Here is a 27,040-nt window from a genome sequence, read left to right as displayed (position 1 = left end):
AGGTCTACCAGCCAAGGGATAGCACTGCCCACAATGGGCTGGGTCCTCCCCCCTTGATCACGAGTTGAGAAAATGCCTTACAGTTGCACCTCATGGAGGCATTCCCTCAACGAAGGCTCCTTTCTCTGTGATAACCCCAGCTTGTGTCAAGCTGACACACAAAACCAGCCAGTACAAAAAGGTTGAGCAGTGATTTCCCTTTTTGTAATGTCAGATGTTGGGGTTGTAGACTTTACAAAATTAAGAAAGAATTCACATATACATACACACACACACACACACACACACACACACACACACACACATGCAGGAAGATTTTTATGACAGATTAATACTTTAATTTGGGGGGCAAATTCACCTATGAAGTCACATGAGCCTGGTGTACTTTGAGGGTAGTTTCTTTACACTGCAGTCTCAACCTTTTAAATTAAACTCAACTGTACAGACTTTGTATTTCTTTGGTCACATTAGGTAAGTTGCGATCTCAGGACCTGATGAAGTTGGTTGTGTTTCCTTCTCTTTTAAAATGCTGTGGCGTCTGTTTGAACTGCAGTGGCCAATTCCTGCTTTAGTACTTTTCAGTCTCTCTCTCATCCATCTTGATAGACATTTATCAAGCCCAGCCATCTTCTCAAACAGACAGGTTTTTGGTTTTGTTTTGTTCTCTGATTTTCTTATATGTGTTTGGATTTCTACTCTGTTCTTTATAATTTATTGGGTTTAAATTGCTGTTCTCTGATAGTTTTCCTTAAATACACTGACCTCCAGTTCACACTCCTCCTGCCTCAGCCTCCCACATTCTGGGATTACAGATACGCACCACCATGCTCAGCCTGTTTGCGGTTTTCCACTTATGAAGACTGATGCATACATCATTTTTTAGTCATCCCCCCATTCCTACTGTTCACCTTCCAACCTGATAGCTTTTCCTATAAGTGTGCTTGAGCCACGCCCCCAAGTTCACATCATATAGTTGAAGATGTTTAAGCTTCTTTTGCCCTCTTTCTTAGACACAGATTGAAAGCGTCTGTTGTTTTGTGCTTTCGAGGCAAGTGTAGCTCGGGCTAGCATGAAATTTGGGATCCTTTTGCCTCAGCTTTTGGCCCAACAGGCCCTGTGTCTTAGCTATTGCTGTAATAAAACACTCTGACCAAGGCAACGTATAAGTAGAAAGCATCCACTGGCTTACAGCTTCAGAGGTTCGGAATCCATGTTGGTGGAACAAAAACACAGTGGCAGGAACAGCTGGAACATTGGTAGTCTTTGAAAATCATACCTCCAACAAGGCCACGCCTTCTAATCCCTCCCAAGAAGTTCCATCAACTGGGAACCAGATATCTAAACATGAGCCTATAGGGGCTACCCTCATCCAAACCACCACACTTCACCTAGGTTGTTTAGAAACAAATCACTGAGCTGGGACATTTCTAGGTGATAGTACAATTACCTAGCATATGCTAGGCCCTAGGTTCAATTCCCAGTATCAAAAAAATGTAGAGAACTGTGGTTTCTTGGTTCAGTGAGGTGCACTGTAATCCCAGCAGTCGGATACCTGTCCGTGGCGGAATGATTGCCATAAGGTAGAGACCAGCCTAACCAACTTAATAAGACATTATTTCAAGAACCAAAAATGGTTATCTGGCTGTCATTCTTTTTCTGTTTAGGCCTTTTGTTTGTTTGTTGATTGTTTTTGTTTTGAGCTTCTTTTCACTGTGGATAGAGAACTCTATAACAGCATTCCCAATCTTGACAGCTGTAAAGACTCACTGTGCAGGCCTGGTACACGGACTACTCCTAATGTGTTCTGTGCACAAAGCAGTACGTGTACTTATGTTGAGTGGGGTATTCAGATGTAGTCGGTCAAATTGGTTCGAATCTTTTTTTTTTTTTTTTTTTTTTTTTTTTTTTTTTTTTTTTGATCTGTGCCCGTGTCAGTGGTCGAGAACAATGTGTGGAACATCCTCCAAGTTTAACTAAAATTTTCTGTTTCTCTCTATGGTTTTTGTTGTTTCTTTCCTTGGGTGTCTTGTGCTAATATTAGCAGTGTAATGATTTAAGGAACTGCGTCACCATTCCCTACATCCCCCTGCCCCACCCCAGTGCCTGAGAGCAAACCCAGGGCTTTGCATATGCTGGGCCAGTGCTGCGTGTGTCACTGAGCTTTATCTCCAGCCCTTTTTAAATTTTTAAATTTCAAGGCAAAAAGCAAAGCAAAACAAAACCAAATCTCATTCTGTATCTCACACTGGCCTGGAACTCTAATTCCTCTTTTAGCCTCCTAAGAACCGGGGTTCCACACATGCTCTCCACATTTGGGCTCCGTCTCTTGCTTTTGTTGAGTGCTCTCATCCTCCTGAAGTTATCAGTCTTCAAGGGGCTTCTTCAGTTGTTCATCCCACGAGCTCAGGAGAGACTGGAAACTGTTGCCCTCTGCTACATCAAGAGTCCCCCGTCAGCCAGGGGAACATGTTAAGTTCAAGCCAGATTTCCTGCTGAATTCATATTCATCTCAGTCTGGAGAGTCAAGAAGTCCTAAGCGGGCCCATTTTTAACTAGTGAGAGTTCATCCTTAAAGCCTGCTTGCCTGAAGCCTCACTTGCCACATAAAAGGACAGCGATTGAGGTGCTATGTGTGTGGTGGTGAAGGGGAATTTACTGTCTGTAGTCTACTTTGGGGATTTTCTCTAGCTCCCACCGCCTAAACATCCAAATCTGCAAGTGCTCAGTTCCCACGTATGAGACACCACTGTATTTTCACATGATCTTCTGTACACTCCCGTGGACCTCACCCATGCGCCTCCACGGCCCTTCCAGTGTGCTCAGTCTCACCCCACCTGGCTGCGACAATTTTCCCACTGCCTGAGATATTCTTGTCAGTAATATTTTTTTAAGACCACAGATTTGCCGACAAGTCGTTATCTGGGCTTTGTTGTGCAGCGGGCATTTCCCTTCCCGTAGAAAGGGACTGTTTCCAGCTCATTTTAGGCTCCTGTTACATTCATAGCCTTCCCCGACCCAGCTTTTAGTCCCCACCTGAGTTCACCAAACCAGGCGTGCCAACCAGATCTCCACCTACAGTCTCCTCAGTGTCTGGAGGGTTTCTTGGGACAAGACTGTATCACAGCGAAGGGACAAGCACCCTGCTTTTTCATCCTGAACAGAATGAAAGCTCCCTGCAGACATCACTGTGCCCTTGCAGGCACTGTCTCTTCCTTTAGCTCCTGTTCAGAGTTCTCCAGCCCTGGGAAGGAGTGAGGGAAAACTAACCTCAGAGGTGGCCTCAGAGGTGGCCTCAGAGGTGGCCTCAGAGGTGGCAGGGGACTGGCAGGATGGAGCAAACATGTTGTGCATTTGAGGACATGAGTTTTGGGAATCTTGAGGTGGGATCCTATGCACTGAAGGTTTGTGGGCCCCCCCCCCCTGTTCATATTTAGAAGCTCAGACCTCTGGAGGTGATTTGGGTCATGCTTGTGTGTCTGCAAGAAGGTTGGCCTCCCTACAGAAAGAGAACTTGAAAGACTGCTCTCATCTGACTCCCAACCGTGAAGGACATAAGAATGCAGTCATTTGCAAGCCAGTGAGAGGCCTCACCTGAACTCAGCCCAGCTCCAGATAGCCTCTGGGGCTGAGGAGAGTCTGCTACAGAAGAAAGTGCCATGTGGTGGAGACAGATCTCTGCATCTCTCTCCTGTCTCGGTTCCTGAACTACAATTCTTGTCTCCAGTCAGACATCTGAGAACTGAGCCCCAGCCCCTTCTTTCTATATAGGCGCTAAGGAATCAGAAAGGTCCAGCCTGCCCCGTGGTCCCTCTCCTCCAGTGTGGCTTTGGCGTCTCCAGCTTTCCTCACTTCCTCGGTTGGAGGCTCAGACTGGTAGAAGCCACATGGTTCCCCTCCGAGGTTCTCAACAGTGAGTCACATTCCCAGTGTACCTCCCCTTGAGCTCTCGATAGTGGCAGCACCAACATGTTTGCTCACCTCTGCACCCTGTGTTCTGTCCAGCCTTAGCCCTCAGATCTAAGGATTCAGTCCAGTCAGACGACCTTGGGGGAGGCGGGCAGTGATCTGCTCCCTGTGTGCTCTGTTGACAAGAGTTGCGCTCAGCACAAACTTATGGCAACTGAACTACGTGGAAGTTGATGTTTTTCTGTTAAAAACAAAACAAAACAAAAACCAAAAAAGCAAAACAAAAAAACAAAACAAACAAACAAAAAACTACTGGTCAACCTCCCAGCTGGGCCTCTGTTTGTATCACAGTGCACTCTTTGTATCAACTAGTGCAGTAAAGTGTGGTGGTTGTCATGTGCTGAACTTTTCCCAGACCTCTTGGGGTCATTCTTCTTAATGTTGACTGGTCAGGAAAGGACACTTAGGTTCCTGGTATCCAGAGGCAGCCCCTCTCCCACACCCCTGTCTATTTATAGTAAGTCAAGGGGGTAGCATCAAGTTTATGCATTCCTGGGTCCTGTGTGGCCAGTGTTACATAGCAAGCCGACAGGACCCTACAGTTCCTCACACAGTTTCCCATTTTGAGACCCAATCCCTTAGTCCTCCTCTGGCTGCCTGCCTTCTGATCCTGTTCCTTGTGACAGGCTCAGGCATGGGCAGAGACGGAGACTTTCTGTGAGGTTTGGACAGGCACCTTCAGAAACCCTGTCAAGACCATCCAGCAGAGGGCCCCCGAGATCTAGCCAGAGCACCACTGTCCACGTGGACAGTTTTCCCTCCGAGAGGAGCTGCCCCTGCCTCGCACCAGTGTGATTCTTTCTCTTTCCTTCCCTCAGTACCATGGAGCAGCTGTTCTGGGATTTATTTCACTACTCCCCCAGATGGCAGCACAGCTTCCCGTAGACTTCAACACGGCGCCTCACGGAGCCTGTCTGCAATGTCTAGCTGCTTGGAAGGGCATCTGGTTCTTCCTACCCTCCTGAGACCCAGGAACCTCAGTGCCTGGTCTCATCAGAGATTACAGGTCCTGTATGTGCTCATCAGGCACCTGAGAAACAAGCTCTAAGACCCTTGTCCTTTTCCCTGTGAGACAAAGTACCTCACAGATTCTCACCTGTGATATGGCCGTCCAGTCCTGGAGTGAGGGTTCTAATGCAGTTTTGATGTCATGGTGGATAGATATAGATGGCACTGTTGCATTTGTCCATGAGCAGTAGCCACAAGGTGACCCATACTCACCTTGCCTTCTTTTGGTCCCACTCAGTGTGTGAGTACCCAGGGTGACCCATCCCATCTAGTCATCCAGTCTAACAGGCAGTTTCTGTGTCCTTGATCACAAGGCTGGACTTGTGCTGGCCACCAACATCACCAGAATACATTTCTCTTGATTAGTGTAGGTGATGTATGAGCAATCTTAAGGCCAGAGTGAGTGGGACTGCCAGGACCTGTGCCTATGGAATAGGCAGTAAGCATACACTCCCAGAAGGGGCCTCATTCCTGCGTTCTTCCTCAAAAGGAATTCAAAGCTTGAAGGCTAGCTCCAATAGAAACCCACCAGCCCTGGTTCAGTTTGTTTCTTAGCTTTTTAAGTGTTTTCCTTAACACATATCAATTGTACATAGTAACAGGCTTCATTGTAACACTTTCATACATGTGAACATAGGAGCTCCATTGTAACACTTTCATAAATGTGTATAACGGGCCTCATTGTAACACTTTCATACATGTGAACATAGTAACGAGCTCCATTGTAACACTTTCATAAATGTATATAACGGGCCTCATTGTAACACTTTCAAACATGCATACATAGTAACAGGCTTCATTGTAATACTTTGATACATGTACATTGTATACTCCATGCATAATCATCCCTGTTTCTGTTACCCTCTCTTTGTTCTAGATGAAGTCTTGCTATGCAGGCCAGACTGACCTTGGATTCATGGCAGTCCTCCCGTCTCAGCCAATGAAGTGTCAGGGTCATAAGTATGAGCCACTATGCCTGGCTTCATAGCTTATCTTCCTCCTCACACCAGTGCCTGGGTCCCTTTCCAGTCAGTGTGACCTGAGTTAGTCCCCACTGAAGTTCATGCATCACACTGGGGACATTGTCTCATTGCCAATTTTCTCATCACAGCCCCGTTTGTGTCTGTGTTTTCCATCTTCCTCTGAGCAGCAGCAGTTTATGAGTTTCTCACTCATCTCCAATGCACCAAGGATGCTCCCTGCAGATGAGGGGACTAGGGCAGCTCCTCTTTCTGTTTGGCTTGTCTCTTTGCTGTGTATTTTTCTACATCCTCTAGTATGTTGTGGTTGCAGAAGGACAAGCCCTGGGCACAGAATGATGGAGCAGCTAAAAGGGTGGAAAACCCGCGTGGGAGCTATGGCTGCTCCCCCTGCTCACAAACAAGTCCGTCTCCCACGCAACCATACCTTCCCACAACGGCAGTTCCCATACCTCTACCCAGGCCTGTTTCTGTGACTTTGGTGTTCTTCATTTATTTACCTTCGAAAGCATGACACGTGTAAGCCTTACTTTCAGCTGGGGAATGGATCAGTGGTGAGAAGCAGGAAGTTTGAGATGGGATGGGAAAGTCCCTAAGGGGAGAAGGTGAGCGCACACTCAGATGGTGCCGCCCTACCAGACCTTCCCACCTTTGAAAAGTAATTTCTACCCTCACTGACTCCTGGGATGGTGCCTGTGTTACAGTCTTAAAGCTGTATGGCCATGCAAGAGCCAAGGCACAATCATGAACATCTGAAATTGTGGGATAAGCTGATGCATGCGTGCGTGCATAGTACAATGAAAGACAAACAGTTCTGGCAGAAGTCATCATGATCCTGAGCCTTAGAATTGCCAGTGTCCATTCTAACATTTGTCCCCATGCTCCATGGACCCTCTTTGGTCCTCAGGAACCTAACCACTTCTTGCCTTTGCTGGCCACTGGCCTGGGGAAGTCACCAAAGGCACTGGGCTCTCCAACAGACTTAATTGCTAGCCCATGGGCCGCCCTTTGGCACATTATACAGTACGTTATACATCCCACGAATCAGGAACCCTCCAGCTTCATTCTGATCTGCTGCTGGAGCTCAGCCCACCTGCTCATCCCCAAGCCTAGAAGAGGCGGGTTTGTGCACAGTCAGTCGATCAGAGCTTTTTTAAAAATGTGGGTTTTTTCCCCCCACCTTGTCAGTGCTTAAGATGCTAGGTTACCATGGAAACAGAGCTCGTTAAGATTCCTGTGACCAGCCTAATTATAGAATTCAAAGACAAGCATAGAGCTCCTGGAGGTTGTCAGAGTTAAGGCTGCAAGAAAAGAAGGGTAGCCCACACACTCTCCAGGACTTGCTGTTCACCATGTACCATCCCAGGGGGGTGGTGGCTGTGTCCCCAGTGGGCATGTGACACTAACAGCTCTTACCCAGAGTTCAGGCTTCTTCCCCAGCCACAGCTTCACATTAACACCTGCATTCATGACACATGTGCCAGACCACCATGGATTGCTCCTGTCCTGTGTATGGGGCTTCCCACCGCCCCACAGGCTCTGTGCCACCCTCCAGCCCTTCCTCATAGCCTGGGCTTACCCCATCCCCTGGAGGGCAAAGTTGATTGAGATGCCCAGTTAGTAGGTGTCCAGCACCCCTCCCTCTGTCTTCAGTAAGCCAGACTCACTCATATCCTTCTGGGCCCATAATGGTGACCACCACTGAGGTCAAGGGTAGAGTTTTTGTTTTCCGGGCAAAACCAAATTCTGAACGTGTGGCTGGCCTCCATATGGCAGAGGTAACTGGATTCCCCCAGGCCTCCAGGATCGCAACCCCAAGGCCTAGAAAACCGTAGATGGCTCTGCATGGCTGTGTACAGGGCCACACTGCTCCTAGGGACCCTTGTGTCAAATTGTACAGTTTGAAAGTTTGAGGTTTTGCAACTGCAGCCTTTGTTAAGAACTTAGGTTTCTAAAAGCCAAGATTGTCACAACCCTGCCCAACCCCCAAGAAGTTACCACTGGGGAATGATCCTTAAGTCCCTGGCCAGAATCCTCAGCACCAGCAAGGCTATTAAGAGCAAAATCTTAGTCCCAGCCCCAAGGACAGTGGAGTCCATATATGGAGTGGGAGTAGTGGATGGGGTTCTGGGAGAGAAGAGGGCACTGGAGATATATATATATATATATATATATATATATATATATATATATATATATATATATATATATATATACTTATGTATGTGTGTAGGTGCACACAAAACGAACACACACAAAATACATTTTTTAAAGTACGGTAAGAACAGTTTGAAGTGTTCATTTCTGACATGAAAGATCTCTGGTTGTTTCTGCGGTTCCTTCTTGCTCATCTGGTCAGTGCCTTCCACAGGCGTGGACAGACACCTTGGGGCTCCCCTGATTTACCTGGGGTACCTACGGCCACAAGTGTGAATTGCTTTCCTGTGGAACACTGAAGTGTGTAGTTCTCCCAGAGAGACTTGTGTAAGTCAGGGCACTCCAGAGATGCTCCAGGAGACTAGGAAATCCAAAGTTGTCAGGGGAGGCTTCATTCATGTTGAGCACAAAGCCCACATCCACCAAAGGATGGTCTTCAGTCTTTTCACTTTGTTGATTGACTAAATGAAGCCTACCCATGTTAAGAAGGGTCATATTTAATGGTTAACCTCATCCCTAGAAACATCCAGAACATTAGATCTAACAGACTTGACACATGAACTCTAGAGGCCTTACCTGTTGGGTCTTGTGGGGTTGGAATTCATATGCAGTTCTCTTTAAAGCACACTCCAAATAAAGATGCACTTCTGTCTTGCTAAGCAAGACAAGGCTGGGTACACATCCCCATGCATTGGTCCCATTTCTTCAAAAAGTGGTCCTGGCCTCTCACTGTATTGTATACCACTTTAATGTCCCGTTTCTCCCTCCTCTCCTTCCACAACTTCAGCGTTTCCTTCTGAAGTGGAGGAGCCAACACTGTAAGTGTCTGTGGCTTTCCCGATCCTGAACAATCTGAAGGAGACTGGCCTTCACCATTGCCATTCACAGCAAACCCTGATCCATTTTGTACTGTTACCCAGAATTCCTGAGATGGGCAGGAAGCAGGCTTTTATGTCAAAGCAGACCTGGTGCTGTGTTATAAATCTTGCTAGTTTGTATCTTTTCCCTTTGTGAAGCCATCCTAACACCCTAGTGGCAGAGAGCCCCACTTAAAGCTAACTTCCATCTGATCCTAATCACCCCCCAAAGCACCATCAGCCTGTGGCTTCAGTGATTGAGATTCTAACACTTGAGCTTTGGGGGATGAGCCCAGACCATAGCAGAAGTTAAGTGAGAAGAGATGGAGGGGCAGAGAGATGATTCGACAGTTAGAGTCCTCACTGCTCAGCAGAGCACCCACATGGTGGATAACCATCACCTGTGACTCCATTCCAGGAGATCCCCTTACTCCTAGTTTCTTCGGGTCCCCTGTTCTCGTGTCCACTCAGGCACACATACATGCACATCAAAAGGAAAAAAAAGAAGCCCGGTCAGCGAAATGACTCAGCAGGTAAAGGTGCTTTCCGCCAAGCCCTATGTCTTGATTTTGATGCCCAGATTCCACATGGTGAAATAAGAGAGCCAGCTCCTTCAAGTTGTCCTCTGGCTCACACATGTGCCGTGGCATGCACATACACGCACTAAATAAATAAATAAATCTTAAAAAATAAGTGAGTGGGATATGGGCCAGCAGGTTGGCTAAGAAAATAAAGGTGCTTGCTGCCAAGCCTGACAACCTGAGTTCAATTCCCGAACCCACATGGTAGAGGCAGAGACCCACCTCCTGAAGGTTGTCCTCTAGCCTACACACACACACACACACACACACACACACACACACACACACACACACACATCTTTGACATGTGCACAAACACAAAAGCAGTAAATAAATAATTTAAGAAGCATTAAAAAAAAAAAAACATTGTTTGGTTTTTTTTTTAAGAACGCCTCTTTGTAGCCCAGGTTAGCCTTGGCTCTCCATTCTCTTGCCTCAGATTTCTGAGTTCTGGGATTATAGGTTTGCACCCTCTCATGCCTGGCACGAGGCACTCTCAGATGCTTGGGGAGCCACTGTAGGAGCTCTCTGCAGGCTAGAATGGAGGAGTGATGTAACGTCTGCACCACAGGAGCAAGTATCCCTCTCCACAGACCTGTTTTTGTGCCAGCTTAGGCCTTCCCGGGAACATGATCGACAGTGGTCCTGGAGCCCTCTTTCCTAGATCCCGTGGTAGACTGTTCGAGATGAAGTTGGCTGATCCCTCAAATGTCCAGAGAACCTTCTGTGAGCTCACAAAGTTTTCTGGGTTCACTGGTTGGACTTGCCCAACTCATTTGCTCTCTTCTGGGAAATGCCTGTGCTTTGTTCCATGTTTTCTCTTCTCACGTGTGTGCGTGTTTGTGTGTGTATGGGTGTGTACATGAGTGCGTGTTCATGCATATGTGGGGGGGGAGTATACACACCTACATGTGTACCTGTGTACAGAGATGAGGCTTTGTGCCTTCCAGCTCACTCTGTTATTTATAATGAATGTACACACACACACACTCTTACATAGATGGCATATGATATACATGAATTACTACTTCTAACTAACCAGTTAGCTCTGGGACCCTGGCTCTGCCTCTTGCGTGCTGGGATTTCAAGTGTCTGCCATATCTGCCTGGTGTTGACATGTTTCAGTTCAGACATTTTTTAGTATATTTATGCTCTTCTCTTGGGGAAGCCCTAACTGGGACCCCACCACATACCCTCCTTTTTCTTTAATCACCTTTTTAGCCCTGTGTTCAAATACAGCCCTACTAGGAATCAGGCCTGCAGCATGTGTGCTTGGGAATAGAGCCATCCCTCAACAACAGTGAAGGCTAGGCTTTCTTGATATAGGTGACAAGGCACTGAGGCAATCCTGGTCATTTATCACGTCTGTGCTCCAAACCCTGGGGCTAATTACAGAGTCCTATTTCCTGTCCCTCTAGTAAAGGGATCCTGTTGAGGGCTTCCTCATCAGCCTTGGTGTTTGCTAAGGTACTTTAGATTCCTTTCAGTTCCCTAGTCTAGGAAGGCATTAAACCACTCTTCATTTTTCCAGGGTTATGATTGAGCTTTGGGAATAGAGAGAAAAAGAACCCAGCCCACAAGTCCTGGTTTGTCCTCATGCTGTCCCCTAAGTTTACTCCTCTGTCTCTACGCCACCTCCTCCACCCCATCCCCACCCCCACTTACTTCATTCTCTAATTCTCCCTTCTGATATGAAAGGACAGTGAGGCCTGTGGCTGTTCGAAACAAGGACTTGGCTCTTTTGGCTAGGTCTCCCCTAATGTGGGTGGACCAGGAGAGCAGGCCATGCCCTGTCATCATGGACTCACTGAGGGCTCATCAGAACCGAAGTGCAGATAGACTCTGGTTTTGCCCCGCCACTAGAAGGCACCTTCCATGGGCCGGATGCCCCACGTGACTGAGGTGGGCGGGGCCAAAGGCTGGCACCGCCTCTATCCTGGTCTCATCTGAGGCTGGAGCCCTGGAGGGGTCACCAGACAATACTTGGCTTCTCAGTGTCACTGAAGCCGAACTCTGGGAGAATCAGACCCATGAACAGAACCTGTAAGGGAGCTGCCCTTGGATGTGGCGGGCGAGCCTCACGACTGTGCAGCTTTCATTCTTCCTCAGCTCCCAGAGGAACGGTGGCTTCCGGCTGCTCGCTGAGTCCCCCCTTTAAATGGAGAGAAGCATGTTTTGCAGTTGCTGTGACCTGGTTTCTGTAGTTTCCAGCCAGAGCTGGTCCTTTGCTTATTTTAAAAACACCCCGTTACACTTTCCACTTAGGAATATTCTCTGCACTTTCACTCGGCTCCTGAAAGTCGCTCTTGCCACAGGATTTTATAAAAGCACAAAGCTTCTCATTGTTCCTTGTGTTTCTGGAGGTTTTGTCTCTGTATGCCGGCCTCATGGCATTCGGCTGGCGCAGAGTGGAAAACGTCAGGCTATGATTCTGGTCGGGACATTGGTGGTGTTTTCTAAAAAGAACTGTTCTAGCACGGATGGCTCATGTCACAAAGTGATGCTTGGGGTAACTGTGGACTCAGAGCAAATATTCAAGAAAGTCGGACCTTCCTCTGCCCCAAGGTCTGTTGGGCTAGGGGGGTCTTGGGCCTGGGTGAGTCACTAGCGTTCATACTGGCTGAGGATAGCCTCCAGCCTAGCCGTCCACTTTCCCTCCTTGGATGGTCATATGTAAATATCACGGTCCATTTGAACCTTGTCCCTGTATGGAAAAAGGGGCCTGGTTTTCAGAAGCCGCTCAGAGAGCGAAGGAAAGCAGTCCGGCAATACACAGTTCTGGGAGCTGAGTGGCCCAGGCTGGAGGAACGGATACCCTGCTACCGAGCCCTTCCTGCTCCCGCCTGATGCTGGGTATCTCCACTACTGTCTGGGGCCTCTCCCACCAGAGCTGCCATCTCTAGCAGCTACAGCTGTGAGGTGATGAGAGTCGTGTGAGGAGAGGTGAAGGGAGCCAGTACCCAGGAAGCCTGGTCAATTAAGTTCTGGCATCTCTCAGCCAGGACTCCAGCCACCGATCAGCCACCTAGTCAGGAACAGCCTGTCCCCATCTGTACCTGGGGTTCGGGAGACAGGCTCCTGCATCACCTTGCTGCTTCCTTACACATTTATCTCCCCCCCCCCCATCCTCTCTAGAATACATCTACCGCCGTGGGGCCAGAAGATGGAGGAAGCTGTACCGAGCCAACGGCCACCTCTTCCAAGCCAAGCGCTTTAACAGGGTGAGTGCCCTCTCTTCAATGGCTCCCTCATGGGGGCGGGGGGTCACTTTTATTGCTTCTACAAGTAAAGAGAAGTGGGGGGAGCATCCTTGCAGGACTGTGCAGGGCTGGACTTCCTTCATCATGCTCTTGAAGAAAGTCCTGAGCTACCAGCTTAACCAGTATCGCAGGGCGGTGGAGACGTGCTGGGGGCTACTCTGAGCCCTCAGAAGTTCCTCCCCAACCACTGTTGTGAACGGTAACCACTGGATGAAAGTGTGGCTGTTTCCTGGGTGTCATTTCCTGCTCCTGATTACATAATCCTTACTCACTGGCCCCGAGGACGAACCTCACAACCTAGCACAGCCTGCCTGCCTGTTTGAACATGTGTTGCTTCCTGTGGGCTGCAAGGGTCTTCTTGGGCCTGTACAGTCCCAGAGGACTCCACCTCCCTGTCCCTTCACTCCAACGTCCAGTCTTCTCTGAGCAACCTTTGGCTTATCTCCCACTCCTACCCCCCAAGTCTCTTTATCATGGTGTTTCTTAGTTCTCCAGTGTGCAGTGACTAGGTGGCACAGCAGGGGCTGTTTTCCTCTGTGGCCAACAAGCACACTGTAGAGTGAGTGATATGAGCCCACAGGACAGCCTAGAACCATCACTCTCAGCCTCACAGTCCAGCTGACCCTGTCTGTACTCTTCCACTCTCTGTCCCCATACTGGGAAGACAGCTTAGCACAGAGTGGCTGTAGGCCTAATAGTTAGGAGCTGTGGCAGCTGAGCTATGGGGTCAGCCCTCGCCCCCACCCAGCCGTTGTTCCTTATACAAGAGTTCCCTCCCGTCTCATTTCCCAGACTGAATGAAACACGTGAATGCTAGGAAGAGGGTTGGACAGGGAGCACAGAGGTTGAGTCAACACTGTCATGGTGTGAGAGCCTCATGGAAGCCGCTGCACCTTTGAGGCAGCCACTGACAGTTCCTTTTATGCTCAGTCATGTGCCTCAGCCACAGGTCCCCCGCTGGTTTCTTCTTGATGCATGTTAGGTAGGTGAGCCCAACTGCCATAGGTGTTAGCCGGCTTCCTCTGTATGCCTGTGTGATTGTGTGAGTGTGAGCAACACCTCTTGCACCTGTGCACTGGGTGCCCATCATGTGTTGGGAACTCAGGGCCGCCATCACCCCTGCCCCAGGAACCAATGAGGCTGGAGTGGTAGGGGGCCTGAGTAAAAGCTCCTGAGTATACTTAATCTTAGCCAAGAAGGCTGAGGAGCAGCAGGTAGAACTGTAGACAGAACTGGACTCAGGAGAGACGTGGGCCAGTGCCCAGGGAGATAGTCAGGTACTGCCTAGAGACTTCCTGGAGGAGACGGTGTCCTGAAATCCAGCCTGGAGAGGATGCTGGGAATCTGAGATGCAACAGGCACAGGAGAGCCCAAATAGTGTTGGGGTACACTGAAACCCAGGCTTTTTCCCATCCCATTAAGATGAGATATTCCCAGTGCTCCTCAGACCTGGCATGTAGCAGGTACATCTGAACACCGTTGTTCACTGTGAATAGTGGTTAAAAAAACAACGGTACTTGGGGAGATATTGGCAGGGGACTGGGGCCGGCATAGAGCCACAAGGACAGTAGAGGAACTTCAAACTGTGGCTCAGCTTAAAAGGGGTGCCAAGCACTATCATGGGGTGCTCCAAGGACTCCCAGCAGAGCTCATTCATGGAATTTTACAGTAAGCCAACCAGGTAGCCAGGACGGAAGCTGTCTGCTGAGAATGTGGAGAAATGGAGACATTTGGCTTCGGAGAGCCCAGTGCCAGCCCCCGAATTTGTCTGTGAAACGAGCAACTGACCATCTATGCGGCCAGATGCCCTCTTTCCTATGAACCTGTCACTGGCCAGAGCAGGAGTCTCAGGCAGCCCAACACCCCCACCTCTCAGGGTGCTGGAGAGGAATCTAGAACTGCTGTGATTTGTACCCTTTGCCCTCCTTAATGCATGACAAGTGGCTAAGACAAAGCCCATCCACTCGTACATCCACACAGCAACAGGCCACGGCTCGGGCAGCACTTAGAAGCTCTCACCATTTGTGTGCGATTGCGTGGGTGGGTGTGCAACCTGCATGCAGACATGTGTACACATGCATACAGGTTTGAGTGTGCAACCTGCATGCAGACGTGTGTACACATACACACAGGTTTGGGCGGAGGCCAGTATCTGGCATCGAGTGTCTTCCTTTGCCATTCTCTTTTAGTTTGTTTATTTCAAGATTGTTTAATTTATTTTATGTATGTGAGTATGCTGTCGCTGTCTTCAGATCCCATCACAGATGGCTGTGAGCCACCATTTGGTTGCTGGGAATTGAACTCAGAACCTTTAGAAGAGCAGCCAGTGCACTTAACCACTGAGTCATCTCTCCAGACCCTTCCACTTTAATTTTCGAGACAGAATCTCTCAGTAAACCTAGAACTCACAATTCAGCTAGGGAGCCTGGCCAGTGAACCCCAAGGCCCTCCTGTCTCTGTTACCTAGTGCTTAGACTATAATCATGTACCGCCACCTCTAGCTTTCTTGTGTGGGTGCTGGGGGTCAGACTCAAGACCCCGTGATTATTGGGCAAGCACTTTACCCACCAACTAAGCCATCTTTCTAGTCCCCTTCCTCGTTGGCTAACCAGAGGCCAGTGTGAGGATGTGAGCCCAATAGTTCTGTGATGCCCACATAACTGTGTTTAGCCCTCCAAGCTCACTTTGGCTTTCAGAAGAAAAATGCTTCTCTGTGAGACCCCAAAAAGAGGATCTGTGAACAATGGGGCCTTCATATGACATATGACAGAGGGGACAGGACCTGCCTTGTGGACCTTAGACCCAGCATTTTGAGCAACAGGAGAGGAACTCTCTGCCCATTGTTCTCAAGATGTTGGTTAAGGAAATAGAAGACCCAGATTTTCTTGTCCATAAGTTGTGGAGAGATTAAGGTTAAGAACATTACAAATACTAGAAGTAACATGGTGTCCTGGGAAAAGCAGGCAGTGGGGACACAATGGGCAATTCGGTTTTCCTTGGAGTCTAAACAAATTAAATGCAGAACCCTTGTAGGGAATTTGTCTGTGTGTATGTGGGCATGTGTGTTTGTGGGAGGGGTGAGTGCAGGTGGGTATGTGCATATGTTCATGTATGTTGTATGCTGTTCCTCGTGTGTGTGTGTGTGTGTGTGTGTGTGTGCGTGTGTGTAAGATGCTGTTCCTTCAGTGCTGTCTACTTTTTTAGTTGGGATAGAGGCTCTCACTGGCTGAAATTCACAGGTAGGTTAGGCTAACTAGCCTCTGGTCCCAGGGTTCTGCCTGCCTCTACCTCCTCAGTGCTAGGATTCTCCCTCTCCCATAAATGAATCAAACTCTGGTCTTTGCATTTGTAAGGCAAATACCTTACACACCGAGCCATCTTTCCAGTCCTAGGGGGAAAAGGTATGTATAACGAATAAAACCTAAATGAATAAAAGATCAAAGAACACACAGTTCTGTTTTTGGCTCCTTGCAGGCTACCTTTTTAAAAAAATATATATCTTAATTTTATGAGTCTGGGTGTTTTGCCTGAATGTATGTCTGTGCATCATGTGCATGCAGTACCAGCAGAAGCCAGAAGAGGGCATCAGATCCTCTAGAACTGGAATTCTAGATGGCTATATACTGGTCTTCTCCAAGAGCGACCAGTGATCTTAACTTCCGAACTATCTCCCCAAGTCTCTGCAAGTCAGCTCTTGATAAATGTGAGGACTGAGCAGAGTTGTGAGTGTCTCACGAATGTAACTGCTTACAAATGCAGACAGCCTGACCCTCACGAGTATTTTTGAAATGCAGACACTTTTCTCAGAGAGTGTTGAGGCCACTGGACGTCATCATTGCCTAGTTGTATCTAGAAAGTGTGAATTGTCGTGGAATCTGGGTAGCCCCAGGGTGAGGTCTAGAAACTATTCACTCTGCCTTTCTCTAAAAGAATCTACCTCTACAAGCAGCCCCCATGCTGACTTTCTTGGGGGGACAACTGTAGCCCAGATCCCAGCTCTCTGTGGTGCTCCACCCACACGCAGGGCCTAAACCGCAGCAGTTGCTGGTTTCTTTCTTGTGCAGGTCACCAGCCCTGCATGTGGTGTGTGCTACAGGGTCAGATGGGTGGAAGACCCTTTGTCTTCTGTTGTGAACACTTAGAAAGAGTAGAACATGTTCACTGTGGTCTCAAGAAAAGAAGCTGCTTGGAGAGACCGGGAGATGGGTTTAGGAGATGCCATAAGTAAACCCATTAAGGATTTCTTCTAAGACCTTTTATCTGAAGCAACTAAAATGGTTAAGAGACATGTCCTGTAAAAGACCAGAGTCTACGTTTTCAGTTTTTAGGGCACGTGCCTCTATTGTAGCCTTCAATTTTGACCCAAAAGCCTCAGTTAGTTTGTGTGCCAATGGGTGCAGCTATATTCCACGAAAAGTTCATATATAAAAGAGGGTGGGAACAATGAGCTAGGGCTGACCTTCTGCTGTGTTTTGTGTACCCTTTCACTAGGAGTTTGGAGCTGGTGTTTGCTCTGATAATTGAGGCCCCTGAGAGATATAGATTTGGGTCTTCCCATGAGTCCCACACTACCCAGGTAGAGCAAGGCAAAGGAACAAGGAATAGTCTTCCTGAGAAACCCTCGCACTGGACCCCACACATACAATCAGAATTATACCCCTGAGAGGGTCTAGCCAAGCAGTGCCCCCAGGTGGCTGGTAGAAGCAAGAGCAGCCACTCTTGAAGGCAGCCTGGAAGGTTCTTGCAGATAGTGAATCGGACATCTGGGCTCACAATCAGCAGCTAAAAAAATAACATAGTAGGAAACTAAGCATTCTGGTCAAGAGCCAGCAGAAACTGAGACAGAAGGCCCAGCCTGACTGAATACAAGATGAGCGTTTGATATGTTTGAAAAAAAATTAAAGTACATGATTGAAAAATGAGAGCAAGAAACGAATTGGCAGCGTGTGAGACAGACTTTAAAATGCTTCTGTGCCATTCATCTATTTCCCGTGCATTCCGGAGAGCAGAGACCCGGGGCTGTGGTTTTGCCTTTTCTGTTTTAATGGCACGCTTTCTGAAACATTGATGACTCAAGTACGGATTTTAAATAGCCACCAGCCAGGCATGGCAGCGCACACCTTTAATCCCAGCACTCTGAAGACAGCCTGGCAGCTCTCTGTGATTTTTTTTTTTTTTTTTTTTTGGTGACCAGCCTGTTCAACATAGCAAGTTCCGAGCCAGCAAGATTACATAGAGAGACCCCCTCTCAGATAAGATGGGGGGGGGCTATTGGTACAGTTTTGGTAGCTCCCCTAAGAAACATATGCATGAGGTCTCAGTCCAGTCCATGTTGGTTAGTCCATGCTGTTCATGGTCAGCAGTTTCCTTTTTCTGGACTCTGGTAGGAATGACCTTCCTGTCTAGATATGGTAGTACAGGCCTGTAAGCACAGCACTGGGGAGGTTAAGGCAAGCCTGGGCTATCAAGACCTTTCCCCAAAAAGACAAGAGGCTGGGGATATCTCTCGGTTTGCAGAGTGGTTGCCCTAGCATAGCCAGTCCCAGAATTCCACCCCCAGCAAGCTTCACAATGCTTGTGATCCCAGCACTCTGGAAACGGAGGCAGGACAGTCAGAGGTTTAAGATTGGGCTAGAAATATGGCTCAGTGGCCAAGAGGGATTGCTGCACAACCATCAGAGCCTGAGTTTAGATCCCAGCACCCACAAAACAAGCCACGGGCATGGTCATGCGTGCCTGTAACCCCAGCACTGAGTGGGACAGACAGAAGGCACTGGGGTTTGCCAAAATGATGCCAGGTTCGGGGCAAGACCCTGCTTCAGAGGAAGAAGGCAGAAAACAATAGAGGTGGGCCGCAAGGCAGCTGTCGCACACTAAAGGGCAGGGGTGTCAAAGTCATTCTTGAAAACATAGCAGGTTTGAGACCAGTTTGGGCTACATGAGTCCCTGTGAGAAAGGTTAAAAGGAAGCCAAAACACATAAGGGGGCTAATAATGCTGGGACAGTTGGGGACCCTCATTTGTGTTCATAGATGGAGATTCCCCAAAGGCACATGGTTTCCCAAAGTGTGACTGGATCTGAACCTATCTCTTCTCACAGACTCTGTGAAATCCCCAAAAGTCCTGGAAGTACCAGCTAGCAGAGCTGACAGCGATCACTTTTAGATCGTTAGAATCACGAACGATAAAGGGTTAATTAAAATTCTGAAAATAAAAGCCTCACGTCATTGCCACACAGCCATTCACAGTTTCCCAAGACAGAAGGTCAGGAGCCCCTGCTCCCCTTGGCCCGGGCTGTTTGACTCAAATAGAACCACAGGGTGAGCACCACAGGTGAGCCCAAGGAGGAACTACTGAGCTAGAATGGGTCCCCATTCAGAAAGGAGGTGCCACGCCCTCTTCATGTGAGGCGTGGTATCTTCTGAATCAGCTGCCTGAGTTTTCATCCAGACTCTTCAGGGTGGCGTGGGCTTCAGGAAGGACCAGCTGGTCCTGATAGCCACTGTTCCTGTCCCCGCAGAGAGCGTACTGCGGCCAGTGCAGTGAAAGGATATGGGGCCTCGCGAAGCAGGGCTACAGGTGCATCAACTGCAAGCTACTGGTCCATAAACGCTGCCACGTCCTCGTCCCGCTGACCTGCAGGAGGCATATGGTGAGTCGGGGCGTGGAGAGGGATGGTCCTTGGTCCTTGTCATTCCACCGTATGCTGTAGGGGTGACTACTGGCGGAGTCTGGAACAGAACCCGTCATCTTGAGCAGCGGAAACAAAAGGGTCCTACTGGTGTGCTGTCAACTGAGTTTTCTAATGCTTGCACTTAAGCTAGCCTGCCTGGGCCACCTAGTCCGGATGTAGAATGCCCCTGTCCAATATCTGCCAGACCCAAGGCCCCAGCCCCCAGGAAGGTTGTTCGCTCATCTGCATCTTGCCAGAGTGAGGCAGACAGCCCTGAGGTGGCCTATCCACATTCCACCCTCCCTAGAGATCCGTTCTGCTGTGTCTACTCTAAGCCCTGAAGACGCATATGACCTATGACCCTGTACATCCATATTACCTTAAGATAATGAGATGAGCCCAGATGTGGTCATTCAGAGCTGAGTGAGGCCAAGTCTTGAACCCAAGGGGCCATTCATCACTAGAAGCTGCCTCTATTATGGGGCCCCAGGATCCTTAGATTACTGATCAGGAGCCTGGTTGCCAGCAAGATGTTCACAGTACAGCAAGCGGGTACTGCCAAGCATGGTGTATAACACCTTCTATTGAACGCCTTCCGGGAAGGCAATAACCTAAGATGCTGACTAAGTGACCACCTCAGCCTGTAAACTCTTAAGTAACAATTGTCCCCATCTCTTCTGAGCTGTACCCAGCAGCTGTTGCTTATATGGGATATCACTACACACGTGCACACACACGTGCACATGCGTATACATAAGACACATATGCACTTACCCCACACACACACATGCATGCACATATGGCACACATACACACACTCACTCATGCATGTACATACAAGAAGTCAAAGCTGGGTGGTAACTCCTGCCGCATTACGCCAACACCACCATTTTCTTGCAGGATTCTGTCATGCCTTCCCAAGAGCCTCCAGTAGATGACAAGAACGATGGTGTAGAGCTGCCTTCAGAAGAAACTGATGGAAGTAGGTGTCCCTTTCCCCAGCTGGGTAGACCCCCTTCTTTTCTGGGCCCGCCCCCTCCTCTTGTCTGGGCCCCGCCCCTTCTTCTAAACCCTGCAGTACCTCTCTTCATCTTCCTCGCCTTTTCCCCTGACTACCTCCTACCTGCTCTCCAAGATTCAATGTGGGTGAGCTCAACTGGAAACCATTCTGTACATGGCCTCACCTCTGTCCCCACAGAAATGGGTGAGGCTGCTGGACTTCCAGGCAGTGATCTTCTCATCACTGGGAACCTGGGGCTGAGGGTTTCTTCTTTCATGTTGATTTCAGTTGCTCTGCACTTGGTGTGTGACCTCCAGGGAAGGTACCTCCCACACACTGGGTACTACACAGAGCTGACCCCTGTGGGGGTGGCTCCATATGGGGTGTGACTGCTGCACAGATGTTGTCTGGGGGAGCGCAGACTAGAAAGACTTCTTTTTGATGTTAAAAAAAACAAAAAAGCATCCAGAGACAGGTATGGTGACACATGCCTTTTAATCCCAGCACTTGGGATGCTGAGGCAAGTAGATATCTTCATGAATGCAAGGCCAGCCTGGTTTACATGGCAAGTTCCAGGCCAGCCAGGGCTGTGTAGTGAGATCCTGTCTCAAAGGAAAAAAAGGAGGCTGTCCTTTTAGATACTCTTCCTACCCACACGTCTGCCTGTCTGTCACACACATGCGTGCACACACTCACTCAGGGACATACTCAGTGCACACACATCCACTCATCCACCTACCCAGCATACACACGTGCATGCATGCAAACACTCATGCATGCACACACCCACTCACCCGCCTGTCCGTCATACACATGCACACACCCACTCATGTACACACCCACTCACCCGCCTGTCTGTCATACGCATGCACACACACACACGCACACACTAATGTATGCACACACACTCACCCATCTGTCCATCACATACTAGCAAGCACACACTCACATATGCACAGACACACTCATTCTCCTGTCCATCATACACATGCACACACACACTCATGCACACAACCCACTCACCCGCCTGTCCGTCATCCACTCATCTGCCCACCATCTCCCTACCCATCATCCATCATCCCCCCATCATTTAGTTATCATCCACTTGCTGATTTATGTGGCTATCTATCATCCCTCATTCACTCACCCAGTCTTTCCTCATCTCCCCTTCCACAGATCCATCTATTACCCACCCCCTCACGGTCCATCATCTGCTTTCCCAACATCTACCCACCCACTGGAAGATTATATACCAAAGCTTTATGCCTCCGGATGGTCCTATACTTTTATCTCCCCCCCCACGTCTGTGTGTGTGTGTGTGTGTGTGTGTGTGTGTGTCTCCCCCCCCTACACACATGTACATGAGGCTTACAAGATTACGCATATGTGTGTGTTGTTGCTGGGCAGACTCCTGTGTCTGGTCCCCTAGAGCTGGGGTTATAAGTCTGTACCACACCTGGCTTTTATGTGGGTGCTAGGGGTCTCAATGCAGGCCCTCCCAATTGGGCATGTTTATCCATTGAGCTGTCTACTTGGCTCCAAGGGGTTTTTTTTGTTTTGTTTTGTTTTGTTTGTTTGTTTGTTTGTTTTTTGGGTTTTTTTTTTTTTTTTTTTTTTTTGAGGCAGGGTCTTATGTAGCCCAGCTTGGCCTCAAACTCAATATACAGACAAGGATGACCTTACACTTACGATCCTCCTGCCTCCTCGCTAGGATTATGGGCATTTGTCATCACGCCACCTCACTTTATGTGGCGCTGGAGATTAAATCCAGGGCTCTGTGCATGTTAGGCAAGTAAGTGCTTTACCAACTGAGCCACGTCGCCAGCCCTCATTCGTTTGAGACAAGGTGTCACTAGGTAGTCCTGGTTGGCCTTGAGCTATACAATCCTGCCTCAGCTTCCCAAGTTTTAGGGTTCTAGAGGCACACACCACAACACCCAGCCCTAAATGAACTACGCACACTGCATGTCCAGCGGACAGTTCATCCCAGCCTGCTGGGTTTATCAGATTGTGACATCATCGAGAATAAAGGATTGTACGCGTCTTCCAAACGTTCACACAGCCATTCTGGGCCAGCCTAGGAAGCTGCGGTTTTACAGGACTCTTTAAACTGGAGTCTTTTGTGGCGGGTTTGTGGATTGGCCCCTGAGCACTTGCTATGCCGTCTGAGGCCCGCTGTGGGTGGTGAGGGTGAAGGCCCACTGGGTCCCCATGTTCCCGGGACACTTGTATTAACCTTCCTTCCTTCTCTTTTCTAGTTGCTTATATTTCTTCATCTCGGAAACATGACAATATCAAAGATGATTCTGAGGTAGGTGAATAAAGGTCTCGTTGCCGGCATCTTTTCGAAGAGCCTGTTGGTTGGCTTCAGTCACGTGAATTTCAGTATGGGCTAGGTATAGTAGGAAACTACTGTGATTGGTTCAGAAGAGACCAGTGGCCAGACCGCTGCCAGGCTGGCTTTGGAGTTATGAATTCACCACATTTCATCCTCTTCTTTGTCCTTCCCGGTCTGGCAAACCCTCAGCTGTTCCCTCATGCAGGCCCTTTCCCAGAATCTGACCCCCGGCTTCCATCTGGCTCCATCCAGCCTCATACCTGCAGCCAGCTCTGGTGTTCTAGGCAAACAGAACATGTCGTACTCTCAAGCCTCTGCTGATCGTCTCACAGGGCAGACACCACTCTTAACCCTCACCCTAGCAGGGCAATTTGTAAAGAACAGACTCTGCGTTCTTCATGCAGGTTCACCCTCATAAAGCAAGTGCCTGAACTTCCTACTCTCACAGAGCTTGCCCAAGCCTGCAGCTTAACCAAGCAAAAGCCCCCCTCTCCCCATCCCCCAGGACCCTCATGCAGTCCCTGTTGTAGCTTAAGCTTCTTCCTTTAGGAGAAGCCTTGGTTCTTTGCTTTTGTCCTTTGAGTTAGATGGGGGTTGGGTGCTAGAGTTTTTGGATTCTGGCAAATGGTGCCTCTCTCCCTTCTCTGGACCTCTCCCTAGGACCTTAAGCCTGTCATCGATGGGGTGGATGGGATCAAAATCTCTCAGGGGCTGGGGCTGCAAGACTTCGACCTCATCAGAGTCATCGGGCGTGGAAGCTATGCCAAGGTCCTCCTGGTGCGGCTGAAGAAAAACGACCAGATCTACGCCATGAAGGTGGTAAAGAAGGAGCTTGTCCATGACGATGAGGTAAGCACATGTCCTGCTGAAGTGTCTTGTGGGATTCAGGATGTGAATGTCTGTATGGGGATGTGGCTCTATAGGAAGTCATCACCAGAGGCCATGCAAAATTGTGCTTCAGATAATTGACCACTCCGCTGAGTCACAGCTTTCCCACTTGTGAAGTCTACAGCAGCAGAATTAGAACCTTTGAATTTAAAGATGTCACCCTTTCTGCCCATCTCTTCATGGACACTTTCTGTGAAATACGGGACTTCTTGCGCTGTTGTGAACCTTCACATACACGTATTTGTTTAGCCCTTTCTGCTCTTTGCCATGTATTTCTAGGGGTGGTACTGTTAGGTCGTGTGGTAATTCTGGGTGTAGTTTCTGGAACTCTGTCTGACATGGCCGCACCATTTTGGCTTTCAGCCAGTGGGGTTCAGGACTTCAGTTTTTCCACATCCTCACCAACAGTTTTCCGATGCAGTTCCCTCTCAGAGCATACGTGAGGTGCTACATGAGACTGACACATTCTCGCATGCTTGCTGGCTTCGTGTTTGTGTGCTCTCTTGCTGTTACACTGAGTCCCTGCTCTGTCTCTCGGGAGCAGAGAAAGGCCACTGTGTAGATAAAAGTGACTGTGTCCTTTAGCCACTGCTGGAGCTAAGCAGCGTAATGTTTGTCAGGTCATAGAAAGGATTCCATTCCCAACCCAACCCAGGCCCAAGGGTTGGAGCTGAGGTTGGTTTGAAACCTTCACCTATAGGGTGCATTTGTACAATGCACAGTATGCCAGGCTGGCCCTGTATCCCTGGATGGCACCTAAGTGACAATACCCATGATTCAAGCCTGTCCTCACCACCACCACCAGATGTCACCTCTCCTCACAGTCTCGAGGCACTGCCATACCCTTCTGAGCTGACTCTGGTTCTCTTTATCTGAGTCATCTTTGCCTAATAGCTCCACCATAGCGGCTGTTCCCCAAGCATCCACCTCCTACCTTCCCCTGAGGTTCTTCTCTTTTTTTTCTCTAAGATTTATTTATTATGAGTACACTTTAGCTGTCTTAAGACACACCAGAAGAGGGCATCATATCTCATTACAGGTGGTTGTAAGCCACCATGTGGTTGCTGAGATTTGAACTCAGGACCTCTGGAAGAGCAGTCAGTGCTCTAACGACTGGGCCATCTCTCCAGCTCTCCCCTGAATTATTTTGTCTAGGATGTGGTTCTGAACAAGGCCTAAGGAGCTGCCTCAAGTTCCCCATTGACAAAAGCCCACTGGTTCCTGCTGACCTTGAGCCTGGTCTCTGCTTACACATAGCTGAGGCTCTTGGACTCCAGCCTTGTCCCCTCCAGGCCCAGGCATTGTTCTGTGTCTCTGGCTTGCCAATTCGTGGATGCCAATGCTTGGACAGCTTCATGAAAGTCTTTCCCCTAATGGCGTTGGTTCTCAGGGGTGACCTTCCAACTCGTTCCCTGCTGAGTTTCGAGTTAGCTCTGCAGGGTGTCCAGACTTCCTGTAAATTAGAACCTATAGAGATGCAATCACAAAGACTATCACAGATAAAACGGGTGCCTGGTGGCCCAGGCTTGGGAGAAATGGAGGAGAGCCAGCCTGCTGATTTCCATCCAAGAGCCTGGGTGACTAGCGGCTGCTTGAAGTGTGAGCTGCCTCAGTGTGACAGTTAGGCCATGTGGCTCCTGGATGAGCAAGTCTGGATGAAGTGGGCTAAGTGTCCACTGCGTAGAGAGGGGCTTGAAACGAATCCACCTGGTGAGGTCCTGAGGATCAGAGAGTAAAAGATGGGTGTCTCTTCTCTCTGCGTGGGTTCCCACTAGGAATCAGTTCATTTTCTTTTTCAAAAAGCCTTCCAGAGAAGGGGCTGTGGTGAAGCCAAGCTGAAGTCTCTGACGTCTGAGGCGTCCCACCGAGCTGCTGCACAGTTGGGAGAGATGGCCCTGTGGTAGCAGCTGATCTCTGTCCATAACTTGCTTGTCTGCAGACTCAATACTCAGTGGCTGTGGGTCTTAGGGAATCCAGTTAGCCCTCTAACCCTTGTATCCAGATTGAATTCGATGTAGCCTTCCCAGAACTCTCATGGGGAGCATGAGCCAGTGTATGGTGAGCGAACCCAGCAAGTGTTTTAGGTGGGTGCGGGGCAGGGGGGAGGTTGGAGATGGTGATGATGGTCACAGGTCACAATAGAAGTGGAGGTGGATGGTGATGGTTTGGTGTTTTTGGTCTGAGACAGAATCATTCTGTAGCAGACTGCAGGCTGCCTGGGAACTACTGTACTGCCAAGTGTCCTGCCTCAGCTTCCTTGGTGCAGGGATCACAGGCGTAAGCCACCATACCTGACTGTGATGTCTTTCTCAATAGGTGCCTTCTTTCCCTCTCCAAATTGTCCTGTCAAAAGCAGGGAAGAAAGGCTTTCCTGTCTAACCCCTGTCTTCCCCGGGCAGCCTGAGCAGTGCTCAGGGGCTTCAGTGCTTCCTGGACTCTTTCAGGATATCGACTGGGTGCAGACAGAGAAGCATGTGTTCGAGCAGGCGTCCAGCAACCCCTTCCTGGTTGGCTTACACTCCTGCTTCCAGACAACAAGCCGGTAAGAAGGAACGTGTTTCCTCTCTATGTTCTGCTGTTTTCTGAGACCGTCCGCGCTTCCGGCTGCAAGTGTTGGGCTTTTAGGTCCTCAGACTTACCTTGTGGTTCCCATTGGTTGGTGTCATATGCAGGAGACTCCACACATCTGAGTTTATGTGATACCATTTGTGGGATCTCCTTGAAGGCATCCTACCAAAGGCAGGCCCTAGGTTCAATGCTAGAGCGAGCGAGCATGGTTATCCTAAGAGAAGAGACATAAATTAGTGAGCACTAAGGTTGTCACCTCTAAGCTTTATTTTACATATATATACACATACACACACACACACAGACACACACACACACACATAATATGTTGAAATTCTACTGCTTAAAAAAATGTCTGAAGTCTAGTGGCCTCAGCTCACAACAGTACACTCTTAAGAATGCAATTGACTTGGACTAACATGTTTGTTCACCATATCCTTGCAACCATTCCCCACTCAGTAGGCCAGGAGCAGGACTCATGGGGGGCCTTAGCACCCCTCCCAAAGCAACAGCTCATACCAAAAACGTAAAAACTAGCAAAGCTGAGCCAAGTGTGGTCACACATTCCTGTAATCCCGACACTCTGAAGACCAAGGCAGGAGGATCGTGAGTTCGAGGCGGCCAGCCTGGGGCTACATGAGAAGACCCTATCTAAAATCAAACTGGGCAGAGGGAAAATGGTGCTCGAGGCAAATTCTAGAAGAAGTTTGGCACAGATCTCAGAACCCTGTCCTTGGTCCTCTAGCAATGAACCTCGATAGCTCA

At 48.9% G+C, this 27,040-nt stretch overlaps 1 protein-coding gene across 1 annotated transcript in view; it reads left to right on the top strand.

Moving 5' to 3' along the window:
- The window catches only part of PRKCZ (protein kinase C zeta), a 96,993-nt gene that overhangs the window by 51,459 nt on the left and 18,494 nt on the right, over positions 1 to 27,040 (top strand). Inside the window, exons 5-10 of the mRNA XM_080921059.1 lie at positions 12,685 to 12,770; positions 19,329 to 19,460; positions 20,382 to 20,463; positions 22,740 to 22,792; positions 23,480 to 23,668; positions 26,152 to 26,249. Of these exons, the coding sequence (XP_080777185.1) occupies positions 12,685 to 12,770; positions 19,329 to 19,460; positions 20,382 to 20,463; positions 22,740 to 22,792; positions 23,480 to 23,668; positions 26,152 to 26,249 (640 nt within the window). The remainder of the gene's footprint in view (positions 1 to 12,684; positions 12,771 to 19,328; positions 19,461 to 20,381; positions 20,464 to 22,739; positions 22,793 to 23,479; positions 23,669 to 26,151; positions 26,250 to 27,040) is intronic.

The sequence above is a fragment of the Micromys minutus genome (genome assembly GCF_963924665.1).
Source record: "Micromys minutus genome assembly, chromosome: 9".
NCBI classification, from domain to species: Eukaryota; Metazoa; Chordata; class Mammalia; order Rodentia; family Muridae; genus Micromys; species Micromys minutus.
This window is presented reverse-complemented; position numbering and strand designations above follow the sequence as displayed.